This window comes from Oncorhynchus kisutch, linkage group LG25, assembly GCF_002021735.2.
Source record: "Oncorhynchus kisutch isolate 150728-3 linkage group LG25, Okis_V2, whole genome shotgun sequence".
Taxonomy (NCBI): domain Eukaryota; kingdom Metazoa; phylum Chordata; class Actinopteri; order Salmoniformes; family Salmonidae; genus Oncorhynchus; species Oncorhynchus kisutch.
The window spans coordinates 45764756-45784211 of NC_034198.2; the positions used below are offsets into that span (position 1 = coordinate 45764756).

Consider the following 19456-nt stretch of genomic DNA (forward strand, 5'->3'; position numbering starts at 1 on the left):
CTATAACAGGACAGTAAAGGTTCTATACTAATAGGTACATCAGTACTATACTATAACAGGACAGTAAAGGTTCTATACTAATAGGTACATCAGTACTATACTATAACAGGACAGTAAAGGTTCTATACTAATAGGTACATCAGTACTATACTATAACAGGACAGTAAAGGTTCTATACTAATAGGTACATCAGTACTATACTATAACAGGACAGTAAAGGTTCTATACTAATAGGTACATCAGTACTATACTATAACAGGACAGTAAAGGTTCTATACTAATAGGTACATCAGTACTATACTATAACAGGACAGTAAAGGTTCTATACTAATAGGTACATCAGTACTATACTATAACAGGACAGTAAAGGTTCTATACTAATAGGTACATCAGTACTATACTATAACAGGACAGTAAAGGTTCTATACTAATAGGTACATCAGTACTATACTATAACAGGACAGTAAAGGTTCTATACTAATAGGTACATCAGTACTATACTATAACAGGACAGTAAAGGTTCTATACTAATAGGTACATCAGTACTATACTATAACAGGACAGTAAAGGTTCTATACTAATAGGTACATCAGTACTATACTATAACAGGACAGTAAAGGTTCTATACTAATAGGTACATCAGTACTATACTATAACAGGACAGCCATTGTTACATTCACTAAGTAAAGCTTTATTAAATAATAATATATAATAATATCATTATTAAATATAATAAGGTCCTGAGAAACTATATCATTCCTTTAACAATGTATCTGTAAAAAGCACTACATTTGTTTTGTCACTTTAATAAATACTAAATCTTTTATCATCTGAAAAATGATCTGCTACAAAAATATCACATTCAAACTACAGTATAAATACAGTAGACATCTCAAACTACAGTATAAATACAGTAGACATCTCAAACTACAGTATAAATACAGTAGACATCTCAAACTACAGTATAAATACAGTAGACATCTCAAACTACAGTATAAATACAGTAGACATCTCAAACTACAGTATAAATACAGTAGACATCTCAAACTACAGTATAAATACAGTAGACATCTCAAACTACAGTATAAATACAGTAGTCATCTCAAACTACAGTATAAATACAGTAGACATCTCAAACTACAGTATAAATACAGTAGATATTTCTAACTACAGTATAAATACAGTAGACATCTCAAACTACAGTATAAATACAGTAGACATCTCAAACTACAGTATAAATACAGTAGATATTTCTAACTACAGTATAAATACAGTAGACATCTCAAACTACAGTATAAATACAGTAGACATCTCAAACTGTAGTATAAATAAATACAAACTACAGTATTTCCTCTACCATAAATATTTCTAGAGACATTAATTCAATGAAGTGCTAAGTGAGACTGTAGCTTTTATGTGTGTAGTCAAATCAAGTTCCAGTCTACATTCAAGAGAGGATTGTCCTAAAGTCAACATTTTTATTTTATTTAACTAGGCAAGTCAGTTAAGAACAAATTCTTATTTTCAATGACGGCCTAGGAACAATGGGTTAACTGCCTGTTCAGGGGCAGAACAACAGATTTGTACCTTGTCAGCTTGGGGATTTGAACTTGCAACCTTTCGGTTATTAGTCCAACGCTCTAACCACTAGGCTACACTGCCGCCCCATCTCAATAGTTACCTCAACTAATTTGAAACTAATTTGTCCCTCACACAGCAATCCAAACATTTTGTCTGAAGAGGAATATGTTTGGTACGTGATGGTGCGTCGTAGTTTGGACACATCTCATGTTCACACTACACTTTGCCCTGGGCCAAGAGAGCTTTGACTCTGGGGATAAGCGACTGTTCACACTACACATTCTGAAGGGGGATGGCACAACCTTAGCCCAGGGCTGGCAGGGCCTGCTCTGAAGCAATGTTCGCACTGTCGTTCTGGGGCTAGCCAATCACAATTCATTGTCGCCTACTTTTGAATATTCTTCTCCAGAAAAGTGACCGTTGGTTTCAGTAGCCCTACTTTCATAAACACAGTATAAGCTAGCCCAGGGACAGTCTAAGCCTGGGGCTAAGGACAATGCTGTGTGAAAAGGACATTGTTTGTGTGTAGTAGCTTGTAAGTAGCCTCTTAGTGTGTAGTAGTTTGTAATATACATCTCTTAGTGTGTAGTAGTTTGTAATATACATCTCTTAGTATGTAGTAGTTTGTAATATACATCTCTTAGTGTGTAGTAGTTTGTAATATACATCTCTTAGTGTGTAGTAGTTTGTAATATACATCTCTTAGTGTGTAGTAGTTTGTAATATATACAGTTGAGGTCAGAAGTTTACATACACCTTAGCGAAATACATTTAAACTCAGTTTTTCACAATTCCTGACATTTAATCCTAGTAAAACTTCCCTGTTTTAGGTCAGTTGGGATCACCACTTTATTTTAAGATTGTGAAATGTCAGAATAATAGTAGAGAATCTTTTCTTTCATCACATTCCCAGTGGGTCAGAAGTTTACATACACTCAATTAGTATTTGGTAGAATTGCCTTTAAATTGTTTAAATTGGGTCAAACTTATCGGGTAGCCTTCCACAAGCTTCCCACAATAAGTTGGGTGAATTTTGGCCCATTCCTCCTGACAGAGCTGGTGTAACTGAATCAGGTTTGTAGGCCTTCTTGCTCGCACACGTTTTTTCAGTTCTGCCCACACATTTTCTATAGGATTGAGGTCAGGGTTTTGTGATGGCCACTCCAATACCTTGACTTTGTTGTCCTTAAGCCATTTTGCCACAACTTTGGAAGTTAGCTTGGGGTAATTGTCAATTTGGAAGAACCATTTGTGACCAAGCTTTAACTTCCTGACTGATGTCTTGAGATGTTGCTTCAATATATTCACAAAATTTTAATTCCTCATGATGCAATCTATTTTGTGTAGTGCACCAGTCCCTCCTGCAGCAAAGTACCCCCACAACATGATGCTGCCACCCCCGTGCTTCACGGTTGGGATGGTGTTCTTCGGCTTGCAAGCCTCCCCCTTTTTCCTCCAAACATAACGATGGTCATTATGACCAAACAGTTCTATTTTGTTTCATCAGACCAGAGGGCATTTCTCCAAAAAGTACGATCTTTGTCCCCATGTGCAGTTGCAGATCGTAGTCTGGCTTTTTTATGGCGGTTTTGGAGCAGTGGCTTCTTGCTGAGTGGCCTTTCAGGTTATGTTGATATGTGGATATAGATACTTTTGTACCTGTTTCCTCCAGCATCTTCACAAGGTCCTTTGCTGTTGTTCTGGGATTTATTTGCACTTTTCACACCAAAGTATGTTCATCTCTAGGGGACAGAGGTGGCACTGAGTTTGAAGGTAGGCCTTGAAATACACAAGTACACCTCCAATTGATTCAAATGATGACAATTAGCCTATCAGAAACTTCTAAAGCCATGACATCATTTTCTGGAATTTTCCAAGCTGTTTAAAGGCACAGTCAACTTAGTGTATGTAAACTTCTGACCCACTGGAATTGTGATACAGTGAATTATAAGTGAAATAATCTGTGTGTAAACAATTGTTGGAAAAATGACTTGCGTCATGCACAGAGTAGATTGCCAAAACTATAGTTAACAAGAAATTTGTGGAATGGTTGAAAAACGAGTTTTAATGACTCCAACCTAAGTGATGTAAACTTCCAACTTCAACTGTATGTTTGAAGTCTTGCATCTGCAGTTATCTATCTGCTGTGGTGATGACAGTAATACCCAGGATGTAGAACACAGTTATCTATCTGCTGTGGTGATGACAGTAATACCCAGGATGTAGAACACAGTTATCTATCTGCTGTGGTGATGACAGTAATACCCAGGATGTAGAACACAGTTATCTAGCTGCTGTGGTGATGACAGTAATACCCAGGATGTAGAACACAGTTATCTATCTGCTGTGGTGATGACAGTAATACCCAGGATGTAGAACACAGATATCTAGCTGCTGTGGTGATAGCAGTAATACTGGAGGTGGTGCTGGGTAAATCCCAGGATGTAGAACACAGTTATCTAGCTGCTGTGGTGATGACAGTAATACTGGAGGTGGTGCTGGGTAATGTATAATGTATAACATCAGGATATAGAGGTAGTATTGTGTCAGGTCTTATCGATTCAGAATCGCCAATGTCCCCCTTTTCTGAGAACATGGAGACACCAACAGAAGGTTGGTTGAACATCACAAAGCAGCCAGTCTGTGAAGAAACAAGACATTTTCTCATGCTGTTTTGACTATCAGGGATTCAACAGTCAATGGTTTCATAAAATTGGTTTATATTTACATCAGGTACTTTGTTCATATAGTATATGAACTGTTCACACTTGCTGTCAGTGACAACCCTGATTAGAAGCACCTGCTGCTCATCTGTTGTTATGGTAACCCTGATTAGAAGCACCTGCTGCTCATCTGTTGTTATGGTAACCCTGATTAGAAGCACCTGCTGCTCATCTGTTGTTATGGTAACCCTGATTAGAAGCACCTGCTGCTCATCTGTTGTTATGGTAACCCTGATTAGAAGCACCTGCTGCTCATCTGTTGTTATGGTAACCCTGATTAGAAGCACCTGCTGCTCATCTGTTGTTATGGTAACCCTGATTAGAAGCACCTGCTGCTCATCTGTTGTTATGGTAACCCTGATTAGAAGCACCTGCTGCTCATCTGTTGTTATGGTAACCCTGATTAGAAGCACCTGCTGCTCATCTGTTGTTATGGTAACCCTGATTAGAAGCACCTGCTGCTCATCTGTTGTTATGGTAACCCTGATTAGAAGCACCTGCTGCTCATCTGTTGTTATGGTAACCCTGATTAGAAGCACCTGCTGCTCATCTGTTGTTATGGTAACCCTGATTAGAAGCACCTGCTGCTCATCTGTTGTTATGGTAACCCTGATTAGAAGCACCTGCTGCTCATCTGTTGTTATGGTAACCCTGATTAGAAGCTCCTGCTGCTCATCTGTTGTTATGGTAACCCTGATTAGAAGCACCTGCTGCTCATCTGTAGTTTTTTATAAATGCTGTTTTGAATGCAAGTAAATTGTACCTCCACAGTGAAGGCCGTAAACCCCAAACATCTGTGTCCTGACGCAGTAAAAACAATTAAAAATGAAGCGAAACACATTTACACCTCTTTTTGTCTTTCTACATGACCAAAAAGGGTCATATTTGGACTTCAAAGACCCTGTTTTTCATGAACAATGTCTGGATTAACGAAATAACATGAACAGATGGAACATTGTAGTATAAACAACGACCTAGTTAAAGTCATTTCACATTTATTACAGCACTTATTGGGTTAACAGTATGGTATTTGGGCAAAATATTACGACGTTATGTTGACTTGACATGTGAAATGTGTATCTAATGATTGTTATTAATATACCAGCCTCCATGTGGGTTCAATCCCTTTCGTAGGTAAATTGAGCCCAAACGCCATTCACAGGAGGTGAATGGCCATACCTCTCCTCACTCTCCCTAGTTATCAAACATACTGTACATGCCACTGCTCAGTAAACCACAAGATATCAATGTCCTTTTATCAATGTGGTCTAAATACACTTACAAAGGCTATTTGAAGATATTCAAAGTTAGATCAGGTAAAATGACCTCTTAGCCTTAATTTATTATTACTTTTGACTGTGGCAAATCACCTCCCCAGTTAGTCCGGTATGCGTTTCGAACATTCATATTGGACTGTACAGCTTTTCCTACAGAGTGTGCACCCATAAAAACTGGGGTTATCACAGTGGTTTCAGAGTCCTGCAGTAATAGCTATGACGCTAATATTTGTGTAATATCTACAAAGTTGTGTTCTGTGGGTGTCACTGAGTAGGCCGAGATCCCATTTCATGGGTTCACATTCCATTGTTGGGCGGCAGGTAGCCTAGTGGTTAGAGGAGGCAGGTAGCCTAGTGGTTAGAGGAGGCGAAGACGTGGAAGACATTTCAGTTGTGCAACTGACTAGGTTTCCTCCTTTCCCATTGGAGAGTGCAATAGTTTACTGGGGAGGTAATTTTGTCAAAGTTCCGTAAATAAGAGCCTTGACGCTAATATTTGTGCAACCTCTTTGGAATTGAAATCTATGGGTGACACTGACACTGTACAGCCTTACCCATTTCATGGCTTCAGAGTCCTTTCATGGGTGTTCACTCCATAGGTAAGGCAGTGTATACTGTATGCCACCAACGCAATTCTGCAGTCTGATATATCCAGTTTGTCAAATTAATTCATTACTGTATTTTATGTAACATTCCAACCGTGTTTAGTATTATCTAGTCCAAATATGGCATTATTCCACTATTTTTAGCTGTTTCCAATCGGGGACTTTTATTTTGAAGGCGAACAGCAACTTGCATTATTGTGTCAAGCTTCACAGAGGTTTCTTCACCTAATACGTTCGTTTCTGTCAGAAAAGCGGTTTGCTTTGAGGACTGTCAACAAGGCTCTCCTGTGAGTAGTTAGCGATGTGCATTTTTAATATGAAGTTGAACAGAAATCGAATATATGAATTATGTGGCCAGAATTTTTATTTATTTGAAGGGACTTTGTCATTGCCATAACTTTTGTCTCTGCGTTAGCTAGCTCAGTAACGTTGACATCAAGTTAGCTAGAATGTGTAGTTCAAAAAAAAAAAAAAAAAAACTAACAACAATACTAAGTTCACTGTTTGCATTTTAATAATTGTGCAGACATCAAACCATTTTGTCGTATTTTCCACCCATTGAAGTGGATCGGCGTCCCGTTCCAGCTATTTTTCCTAGTACCCGGAAGTAAACTGGTGTTGCTGTTATGGATACCAGGATTTCCTAGTGCTGATCGATTAACCGAAATATCGATCATTTTTATAAACTACTAATTGACCGTCATCGGTTCAATTATTTCAATTCCATTTATTTTTTAAATGTGTGTGTGTGAGCTCAATGCGCAGATTGCACAGCTCTGTAGAGGTAAATCGGATCCAGCTTGAACTGTGCGTAGTAGGGAGTTGCAGTTTACAACAGGCCAATATTGTACATAATTACCACGTTTTACGCGCTAAACTAACTTCAATGACCATTATGCATTGCGCCTCTACTTGTCCAGTCTTTTACGCGCACTATTGGCCCAGCGTCGTCCTGGTTTGGCCGATGTAGGCCGTTATTGTAAATAATATTGTTTTTAACTGACTTGCTTAGTTAAATAAAATACGGGGAAAAAGCGCGATCATAATGGGATATAAAGAGCAGCTGTTGCTTCACAAGGCAAGGTATCTCTACCTGAAAATACATGATCTACAGTGCATTCAAACGTATTTGGACCCCTTGACTTATCCACATTTTGTTACATTACAGCCGTGTTAAAAATGGATTCAATTGTTCCCTCCGTCATCAATAATGAGAAAGCAAAAACAGGATTAGAAATGTCTGCTAATGTATTAAAAATACAACTGAAATATCACATTTATATAAGTATTCTGACCCTTTACTCAGTACTTTGTTGAAGCACCTTTGGCAGCGATTACAGCCTTGAGTCTTCTTGGAAATGACGCTAATATTTGGGAGTCACATTCCTGACCAAGGCCTTTCTACCCAGATTGCTCAGTTTGTCCGGGTGACCAGCTCTAGGGAGAGTCTTGGTTGTTCCAAACGTCTTCCATTGAAGAATGATGGAGGCCACTGTGTTCTTGGGGATCTTCAATGCTGTAGAAATGTGTTGGTACCCTTCCCCAGTTCTGTGCCTCGACACAAATCTTATTTCGGAGCTCTATGGACAATTCCTTCGACCTCATGGCTTGGTTTTTGCTCTGACATGCACTGTCAACTGTGGGACCTTATCTAGACAGGTGTGTGCCTTTCCAAATCATGTCCAATCAATTGAATTTACCACAGGTGGAATCCAATCAACTTGTAGAAACATCTCAAGGATGATCAATAGAAACAGGAAGCACCTGAGCTCAATGTTGAGTCTCATAGCAAAGTGTCTGAATACTTATGTAAATAAGCTATTTAGTTTTTTTATTTTTAAAACATTTGCAAACATTTCTAAAATCTTGTTTTAGCTTTGTCATTATTGGGTGTAGATTGATGAGGATTTTTTATTGAATGAATTTTAGAATAAGGCTGTAATGTAACTAAATGTGGAAAAAGGGAAGGGGGTCTGAATCCTCTTCCGAATGCTCTGTAAGCGATTGATAGTTGGTTTTCAGCTGTCATAAAAGTATGCCTTATTTACTTTGAAGAACTACTAAATAGTGATTTTGCAGCAGCTCTATAGAGACGAGATGATGACTTGGAAGGAAATAATCAAGTCATCAAATAAAACTTAAGTATTTTATTAAAATAATGTGAATAAATGATGGTTAATTAGTGATCAGCAGTAATGAGCAGTCACTACCATCATAGGCCTGTTATTCATTGTTTTATTCTGTTGTTACAGCATTCAACCAACATAATGTACAGTGTATTAAATGTTAAAAAACAAATATATATATATATATATATAAAATCAAAAACGAAAACTGTGATTTAAAAAATAAAATGTAATCATAGAACCGACCTCAAAAAACCCTAATCGCTAAACACTAGGATTTCCTTAAAGCAGTGGCAATTAAATTGAGTGCTCGATACCTGACTGTCTCCCAACTTTCCCCCCAACGCTCCAGCTTTGAAGAGGGGTGATAGCCAAAACCTAAAAGAATAGAGGAGAGAGGAATACCAAACAACTGCATACAATACCAATACCCCCATCCAAGATGAGGCGAGCCAGCCGCGGAGGGGACGAGACCGCTCCTCCCCGCCAGAACGGTGTGCCGGGGGGTAAAGGTGACGGCAGGGCAGCGGAGCGTGGGGACGCAGCAGCCGCCGGTGCTGATGATGATGAGGCCGGGTGCAGCCCAGCAGACATGCAGGATGAGGACAATGATCCGGCGCGGAGGAGAGAGATCAGGAGCAAGTACAGGGACCTCATCAACTCTGTTCAACGTGAGTAGTGGATATGAGGGTCTGCTAAATGACTCCAATGTAAAGGCAATGGAATGGTAATGTAGGGGTAATGTAGTGGGAACTGTTAAGGTAATGTAACGTAAGGTAATGTTAAGGTCATGTAGTGGGAACTGTTAAAATAATGTAAAGGTAATGTAACAGTAATTTAAATGTAATGTAGTGGGAACTGTTAAGGTAATGTAATGGTAATGTAGTGGGAACTGTTAAGATAATGTAAAGGTAATGTAACAGTAATTTAAAGGTAATGTTGTGGGGTGCTGTTAAGATAATGAAGTGGTAACTGCTAAGGTAATGTAAATGTAATGCCACAGTAATGTAAAGGTAATGTTGTGGGAACTGTTAAGATAATGTAACAGTAATTTAAAGGTAATGTGTGGGAACTGTTAAGATAATGGTAAGGTAATGTAGTGGGAACCGATAAGATAATGTAAAGGTAACGTAGTGGGAACTGTTAAGATAATGTAACAGTAATTTAAAGGTAATGTGTGGGAACTGTTAAGATAATGGTAAGGTAATGTAGTGGGAACCGATAAGATAATGTTGAGGGTAATGTAATGGTAATTTAAAGGTAACATAGTGGGAACTGTTAAGGTAATGTAGTGGGAACGGTTACGATAATGTAAAGGTAATGTAATAGTAATTTAAAGGCAATGTAGTGGGAACTGTTAAGATAATGTTACGGTAATGTAGTGGGAACTGTCAAGATAATGTAAAGGTAACGTAACATCAATTTAAAGGCAATGTATGGGAACTGTTAAGATAATGTAAAGGCAATGTAGTGGGAACTGTTAAGATAATGTCGAGGTAATGGTAATTTAAAGGCAATGTATGGGAACTGTTAAGATAATGTAAAGGCAATGTAGTGGGAACTGTTAAGATAATGTTGAGGTAATGTAATGGTAATTTAAAGGTAATGTAGTGGGAACTGTCTGGGAATGGTGTCCATGGGCCATGAGTTCCCAATTCTCCACACTTTTCCCAAAGTGTGCACTTGTCTTGTATCCTCCCCGTTGTGGATGTAAAAGTATTGGATTGGTGTAAGCAGCAAGTGCCCACTTCGAGAGAAGTGTGTTAAACCTCCCAGGTATCTGGACACCTGTCAAAGTAAAGGTCCAGTATGACCAAATTCACATAGAAATGTGAGTTATAGATTGTCTAGCTTGTACACCTGTTGAAAATGAAATGACTTTCACAGTGGTTTAGATTGTAGAATGGTTCTCTACATTGCTTGTTTTGCCACAATGCTATTTATACTGAACAAAAATATAAACGCAACATGTTAAGTGTAGGTTTCATGAGATGAAATAAAATATCAAATAAAACATGTTGTGCATAAATTTGTTTCCATCCCTGTTAAAAGCATTTCTCCTTTGCTAATATAATCCATCCACCTGACAGGCACATCAAGAAGCTGATTAAACAGCATGGCTCCCAAGTGGGTGGGCCTAAGCCCTCCCAGCCCCACCAATGGCTGTGCCCCTGCCCAGTCATGTGAAATCCATAGATTAGGGTCTAGTTCATTTATTTCAATTGACTGATTTCCTCATATGAACTGTAACTCAGTAGGCGGCTTCCACTCGGTTACGTAACCCTGCACCTTAGAGGCTGCTGCCCCATATACATAGACTTCACTGGCCACTTTAATAATGGAACACTAGTCACTCTCAACCCTGCACCTTAGAGGCTGCTGGCCCATATACATAGACTTCACTGGTCACTTTAATAATGGAACACTAGTCACTCTCAACCCTGCACCTTAGAGGCTGCTGCCCCATATACATAGACTTCACTGGCCACTTTAATAATGGAACACTAGTCACTCTCAACCCTGCACCTTAGAGGCTGCTGCCCCATATACATAGACTTCACTGGCCACTTTAATAATGGAACACTAGTCACTCTCAACCCTGCACCTTAGAGGCTGCTGCCCCATATACATAGACTTCACTGGCCACTTTAATAATGGAACACTAGTCACTCTCAACCCTGCACCTTAGAGGCTGCTGCCCCATATACATAGACTTCACTGGCCACTTTAATAATGGAACACTAGTCACTCTCAACCCTGCACCTTAGAGGCTGCTGCCCCATATACATAGACTTCACTGGCCACTTTAATAATGGACCACTAGTCACTCTCAACCCTGCACCTTAGAGGCTGCTGCCCCATATACATAGACTTCACTGGCCACTTTAATAATGGAACACTAGTCACTCTCAACCCTGCACCTTAGAGGCTGCTGCCCCATATACATAGACTTCACTGGTCACTTTAATAATGGAACACTAGTCACTCTCAACCCTGCACCTTAGAGGCTGCTGCCCCATATACATAGACTTCACTGGTCACTTTAATAATGGAACACTAGTCACTCTCAACCCTGCACCTTAGAGGCTGCTGCCCCATATACATAGACTTCACTGGTCACTTTAATAATGGAACACTAGTCACTTGAATAATGTTTACATACTGCTTTACTCATCCCATATGTAAATACTGTATTCTATTCTACTGTATTTACTAACTAGTCACCTTAATAATGTTTACATACTGTTTTACTCATCCCATATGTATATACTGTATTCTATTCTACTGTATTTACTAACTAGTCACCTTAATAATGTTTACATACTGCTTTACTCATCCCATATGTATATACTGTATTCTATTCTACTGTATTTACTAACTAGTCACCTTAATAATGTTTACATACTGCTTTACTCATCCCATATGTATATACTGTATTCTATTCTACTGTATTTACTAACGAGTCACTTTAATGTTTATACTGCTTTACTCATCCCATATGTATATACTGTATTCTATTCTACTGTATTTACTAACGAGTCACTTTAATGTTTATACTGCTTTACTCATCCCATATGTATATACTGTATTCTATTCTACTGTATTTACTAACGAGTCACTTTAATGTTTATACTGCTTTACTCATCCCATATGTATATACTGTATTCTATTCTACTGTATTTACTAACGAGTCACTTTAATGTTTATACTGCTTTACTCATCCCATATGTATATACTGTATTCTATTCTACTGTATTTACTAACTAGTCACCTTAATAATGTTTACATACTGCTTTACTCATCCCATATGTATATACTGTATTCTATTCTACTGTATTTTTATATATTCCTTAATTCCATTCTTTTACTTTTAGATTTCTGTGTATTGTTAGATACTACTGCACTATTGGATACTACTGCACTGTTAGATACTACTGCACTATTGGATACTACTGCACTGTTGGATACTACTGCACTGTTAGATACTACTGCACTGTTAGATACTACTGCACTGTTAGATACTACTGCACTGTTAGATACTACTGCACTGTTAGATACTACTGCACTGTTAGATGCTACTGCACTGTTAGATACTACTGCACTGTTAGATACTACTGCACTGTTAGATACTACTGCACTGTTAGATACTACTGCACTATTGGATACTACTGCACTGTTAGATACTACTGCACTGTTGGATACTACTGCACTGTTAGATACTACTGCACTGTTGGATACTACTGCACTGTTGGATACTACTGCACTGTTAGATACTACTGCACTGTTGGATACTACTGCACTGTTAGATACTACTGCACTGTTGGATACTACTGCACTGTTAGATACTACTGCACTGTTGGATACTACTGCACTGTTGGATACTACTGCACTGTTAGATACTACTGCACTGTTGGATACTACTGCACTGTTAGATACTACTGCACTGTTAGATACTACTGCACTGTTGGATACTACTGCACTGTTAGATACTACTGCACTGTTGGATACTACTGCACTGTTGGATACTACTGCACTGTTAGATACTACTGCACTGTTAGATACTACTGCACTGTTAGATACTACTGCACTGTTAGATATTACTGCACTGTTAGATACTACTGCACTGTTAGATACTACTGCACTGTTAGATACTACTGCACTGTTAGATACTACTGCACTGTTAGATACTACTGCACTGTTAGATACTACTTCACTGTTGGATACTACTGCACTGTTAGATACTACTGCACTGTTAGATACTACTGCACTGTTAGATACTACTGCACTGTTAGATACTACTGCACTGTTAGATACTACTGCAATGTTAGATACTACTGCACTGTTCGATATTACTGCACTGTTAGATACTACTGCACTGTTAGATACTACTGCACTGTTAGATACTACTGCACTGTTAGATACTACTGCACTGTTGGAGGTAGAAACACAAGCATTTAGTTAGATACTACTGCACTGTTGGAGCTAGGAACACAAGCATTAGATATTACTGACTGTTGGAGCTAGGAACACAAGCATTATATATTACTGACTGTTGGAGCTAGGAACACAAGCATTAGATATTACTGACTGTTGGAGCTAGAAACACAAGCATTGGATATTACTGACTGTTGGAGCTAGGAACACAAGCATTAGATATTACTGACTGTTGGAGCTAGGAACACAAGCATTTAGTTAGATACTACTGCACTGTTGGAGCTAGAAACACAAGCATTAGATATTACTGACTGTTGGAGCTAGGAACACAAGCATTTAGTTAGATACTACTGTTGGAGCTAGGAACACAAGCATTAGATATTACTGACTGTTGGAGCTAGGAACACAAGCATTTAGTTAGATATTACTGTTGGAGCTAGAAACACAAGCATTAGATATTACTGACTGTTGGAGATAGAAACACTAGCATTTAGTTAGATACTACTGCACTGTTGGAGCTAGGAACACAAGCATTTAGTTAGATATTACTGTACTGTTGGAGCTAGAAACACAAGCATTTAGTTAGATACTACTGCACTGTTGGAACTAGGAACACTAGCATTTAGTTAGATATTACTGTACTGTTGGAACTAGGAACACATGCATTTAGCTAGATACTACTGCACTGTTGGAGCTAGGAACACAAGCATTTAGTTAGATACTACTGCACTGTTGGAGCTAGAAACACAAGCATTTAGTTAGATACTACTGCACTGTTGGAGCTAGAAACACAAGCATTTAGTTAGATACTACTGCTCTGTTGGAGCTAGGAACACAAGCATTTAGTTAGATACTACTGCACTGTTGGAACTAGGAACACAAGCATTTAGTTAGATACTACTGCACTTTTGGAGCTAGAAACATAAGCATTTAGTTAGATACTACTGCACTGTTGGAGCTAGGAACACAAGCATTTAGTTAGATACTACTGCACTGTTGGAGCTCGAAACACTAGCATTTAGTTAGATACTACTGCACTGTTGGAGCTAGGAACACAAGCATTTAGTTAGATATTACTGTACTGTTGGAGCTAGAAACACAAGCATTTAGTTAGATACTACTGCACTGTTGGAACTAGGAACACTAGCATTTAGTTAGATATTACTGTACTGTTGGAACTAGGAACACAAGCATTTAGCTAGATACTACTGCACTGTTGGAGCTAGGAACACAAGCATTTAGTTAGATACTACTGCACTGTTGGAGCTAGAAACACAAGCATTTAGTTAGATACTACTGCACTGTTGGAGCTAGGAACACAAGCATTTAGTTGATATTACTGCACTGTTGGAGCTAGAAACACAAGCATTTAGTTAGATACTACTGCACTGTTGGAGCTAGAAACACAAGCATTTAGTTAGATACTACTGCTCTGTTGGAGCTAGGAACACAAGCATTTAGTTAGATACTACTGCACTGTTGGAACTAGGAACACAAGCATTTAGTTAGATACTACTGCACTGTTGGAGCTAGAAACACAAGCATTTAGTTATATACTACTGCACTGTTGGAGCTAGGCACACAAGCATTTAGTTAGATACTACTGCACTGTTGGAGCTCGAAACACAAGCATTTAGTTAGATACTACTGCACTGTTGGAGCTAGGAACACAAGCATTTAGTTAGATATTACTGCACTGTTGGAGCTAGAAACTCAAGCATTTAGTTAGATACTACTGCACTGTTGGAGCTAGGAACACAAGCATTTAGTTAGATACTACTGCACTGTTGGAGCTAGGAACACAAGCATTTAGTTGATATTACTGCACTGTTGGAGCTAGAAACACAAGCATTTAGTTAGATACTACTGCACTGTTGGAGCTAGAAACACAAGCATTTAGTTAGATACTACTGCTCTGTTGGAGCTAGGAACACAAGCATTTAGTTAGATACTACTGCACTGTTGGAACTAGGAACACAAGCATTTAGTTAGATACTACTGCACTGTTGGAGCTAGAAACACAAGCATTTAGTTAGATACTACTGCACTGTTGGAACTAGGAACACAAGCATTTAGTTAGATACTACTGCACTGTTGGAACTAGGAACACAAGCATTTAGTTAGATACTACTGCACTGTTGGAGCTAGAAACACAAGCATTTAGTTAGATACTACTACACTGTTGGAGCTAGAAACACAAGCATTTAGTTAGATACTACTGCACTGTTGGAGCTAGAAACACAAGCATTTAGTTAGATACTACTGCATTGTTGGAACTAGGAACACAAGCATTTAGTTAGATACTACTGCATTGTTGGAACTAGGAACACAAGCATTTAGTTAGATACTACTGCATTGTTGGAACTAGGAACACAAGCATTTAGTTAGATACTACTGCACTGTTGGAACTAGGAACACTAGCATTTAGTTAGATATTACTGTACTGTTGGAACTAGGAACACAAGCATTTAGCTAGATACTACTGCACTGTTGGAGCTAGGAACACAAGCATTTAGTTAGATACTACTGCACTGTTGGAGCTAGAAACACAAGCATTTAGTTAGATACTACTGCACTGTTGGAGCTAGGAACACAAGCATTTAGTTGATATTACTGCACTGTTGGAGCTAGAAACACAAGCATTTAGTTAGATACTACTGCACTGTTGGAGCTAGAAACACAAGCATTTAGTTAGATACTACTGCTCTGTTGGAGCTAGGAACACAAGCATTTAGTTAGATACTACTGCACTGTTGGAACTAGGAACACAAGCATTTAGTTAGATACTACTGCACTGTTGGAGCTAGAAACACAAGCATTTAGTTATATACTACTGCACTGTTGGAGCTAGGAACACAAGCATTTAGTTAGATACTACTGCACTGTTGGAGCTCGAAACACAAGCATTTAGTTAGATACTACTGCACTGTTGGAGCTAGGAACACAAGCATTTAGTTAGATATTACTGCACTGTTGGAGCTAGAAACTCAAGCATTTAGTTATATACTACTGCACTGTTGGAGCTAGGAACACAAGCATTTAGTTAGATACTACTGCACTGTTGGAGCTAGGAACACAAGCATTTAGTTGATATTACTGCACTGTTGGAGCTAGAAACACAAGCATTTAGTTAGATACTACTGCACTGTTGGAGCTAGAAACACAAGCATTTAGTTAGATACTACTGCTCTGTTGGAGCTAGGAACACAAGCATTTAGTTAGATACTACTGCACTGTTGGAACTAGGAACACAAGCATTTAGTTAGATACTACTGCACTGTTGGAGCTAGAAACACAAGCATTTAGTTAGATACTACTGCACTGTTGGAACTAGGAACACAAGCATTTAGTTAGATACTACTGCACTGTTGGAACTAGGAACACAAGCATTTAGTTAGATACTACTGCACTGTTGGAGCTAGAAACACAAGCATTTAGTTAGATACTACTACACTGTTGGAGCTAGAAACACAAGCATTTAGTTAGATACTACTGCACTGTTGGAGCTAGAAACACAAGCATTTAGTTAGATACTACTGCATTGTTGGAACTAGGAACACAAGCATTTAGTTAGATACTACTGCATTGTTGGAACTAGGAACACAAGCATTTAGTTAGATACTACTGCATTGTTGGAACTAGGAACACAAGCATTTAGTTAGATACTACTGCACTGTTGGAACTAGGAACACAAGCATTTAGTTAGATATTACTGCACTGTTGGAACTAGGAACACAAGCATTTAGTTAGATACTACTGCACTGTTGGAGCTAGGAACACACGCATTTATTTAGATACTACTGCACTGTTGGAGCTAGGAACACAAGCATTTAGTTAGATACTACTGCACTGTTGGAACTAGGAACACAAGCATTTAGTTAGATACTACTGCACTGTTGGAGCTAGAAACACAAGCATTTAGTTAGATACTACTGCACTGTTGGAACTAGGAACACAAGCATTTAGTTAGATACTACTGCACTGTTGGAACTAGGAACACAAGCATTTAGTTAGATACTACTGCACTGTTGGAGCTAGAAACACAAGCATTTAGTTATATACTACTGCACTGTTGGAGCTAGGAACACAAGCATTTAGTTAGATACTACTGCACTGTTGGAGCTCGAAACACAAGCATTTAGTTAGATACTACTGCACTGTTGGAGCTAGGAACACAAGCATTTAGTTAGATATTACTGCACTGTTGGAGCTAGAAACTCAAGCATTTAGTTATATACTACTGCACTGTTGGAGCTAGGAACACAAGCATTTAGTTAGATACTACTGCACTGTTGGAGCTAGGAACACAAGCATTTAGTTGATATTACTGCACTGTTGGAGCTAGAAACACAAGCATTTAGTTAGATACTACTGCACTGTTGGAGCTAGAAACACAAGCATTTAGTTAGATACTACTGCTCTGTTGGAGCTAGGAACACAAGCATTTAGTTAGATACTACTGCACTGTTGGAACTAGGAACACAAGCATTTAGTTAGATACTACTGCACTGTTGGAGCTAGAAACACAAGCATTTAGTTAGATACTACTGCACTGTTGGAACTAGGAACACAAGCATTTAGTTAGATACTACTGCACTGTTGGAACTAGGAACACAAGCATTTAGTTAGATACTACTGCACTGTTGGAGCTAGAAACACAAGCATTTAGTTAGATACTACTACACTGTTGGAGCTAGAAACACAAGCATTTAGTTAGATACTACTGCACTGTTGGAGCTAGAAACACAAGCATTTAGTTAGATACTACTGCATTGTTGGAACTAGGAACACAAGCATTTAGTTAGATACTACTGCATTGTTGGAACTAGGAACACAAGCATTTAGTTAGATACTACTGCATTGTTGGAACTAGGAACACAAGCATTTAGTTAGATACTACTGCACTGTTGGAACTAGGAACACAAGCATTTAGTTAGATATTACTGCACTGTTGGAACTAGGAACACAAGCATTTAGTTAGATACTACTGCACTGTTGGAGCTAGGAACACACGCATTTATTTAGATACTACTGCACTGTTGGAGCTAGGAACACAAGCATTTAGTTAGATACTACTGCACTGTTGGAACTAGGAACACAAGCATTTAGTTAGATACTACTGCACTGTTGGAGCTAGAAACACAAGCATTTAGTTAGATACTACTGCACTGTTGGAACTAGGAACACAAGCATTTAGTTAGATACTACTGCACTGTTGGAACTAGGAACACAAGCATTTAGTTAGATACTACTGCACTGTTGGAGCTAGAAACACAAGCATTTAGTTAGATACTACTACACTGTTGGAGCTAGAAACACAAGCATTTAGTTAGATACTACTGCACTGTTGGAGCTAGAAACACAAGCATTTAGTTAGATACTACTGCATTGTTGGAACTAGGAACACAAGCATTTAGTTAGATACTACTGCATTGTTGGAACTAGGAACACAAGCATTTAGTTAGATACTACTGCATTGTTGGAACTAGGAACACAAGCATTTAGTTAGATACTACTGCACTGTTGGAACTAGGAACACAAGCATTTAGTTAGATATTACTGCACTGTTGGAACTAGGAACACAAGCATTTAGTTAGATACTACTGCACTGTTGGAGCTAGGATCACACGCATTTATTTAGATACTACTGCACTGTTGGAGCTAGGAACACAAGCATTTAGTTAGATACTACTGCACTGTTGGAACTAGGAACACAAGCATTTAGTTAGATACTACTGCACTGTTGGAGCTAGAAACACAAGCATTTAGTTAGATACTACTGCACTGTTGGAGCTAGAAACACATGCATTTAGTTAGATATTACTGCACTGTTGGAGCTAGAAACACAAGCATTTAGTTAGATACTACTGCACTGTTGGAGCTAGGAACACAAGCATTTAGTTAGATACTACTGCACTGTTGGAGCTAGAAACACAAGCATTTAGTTAGATACTACTGCACTGTTGGAGCTAGAAACACAAGCATTTAGTTAGATACTACTGCACTGTTGGAGCTAGAAACACATGCATTTAGTTAGATATTACTGCACTGTTGGAGCTAGAAACACAAGCATTTAGTTAGATACTACTGCACTGTTGGAGCTAGGAACACAAGCATTTAGTTAGATACTACTGCACTGTTGGAGCTAGAAACACAAGCATTTAGTTAGATACTACTACACTGTTGGAGCTAGGAACACAAGCATTTAG

General features: G+C 38.6%; 1 protein-coding gene across 4 annotated transcripts in view; it reads left to right on the forward strand.

The window, feature by feature from the left end:
- Positions 1–19456, forward strand: part of LOC109870594 (non-structural maintenance of chromosomes element 4 homolog A) — a 78198-nt gene that overhangs the window by 16823 nt on the left and 41919 nt on the right. For 2 of the 4 annotated variants that reach the window (XR_004205449.1, XR_004205450.1), the window contains exon 8: positions 8665–8764. Coding sequence is in view for 2 of the 4 variants with exons in the window: in XM_031804910.1 (XP_031660770.1) it covers positions 8755–8983 (229 nt within the window). In the remaining 2 variants the exon portion in view is untranslated. Of the gene's footprint in view, positions 1–6344; positions 6474–7109; positions 7270–8664; positions 8984–19456 lie in introns of those variants that run through there. The other 2 variants (XM_031804910.1, XM_031804911.1) reach the window with 2 other exon arrangements.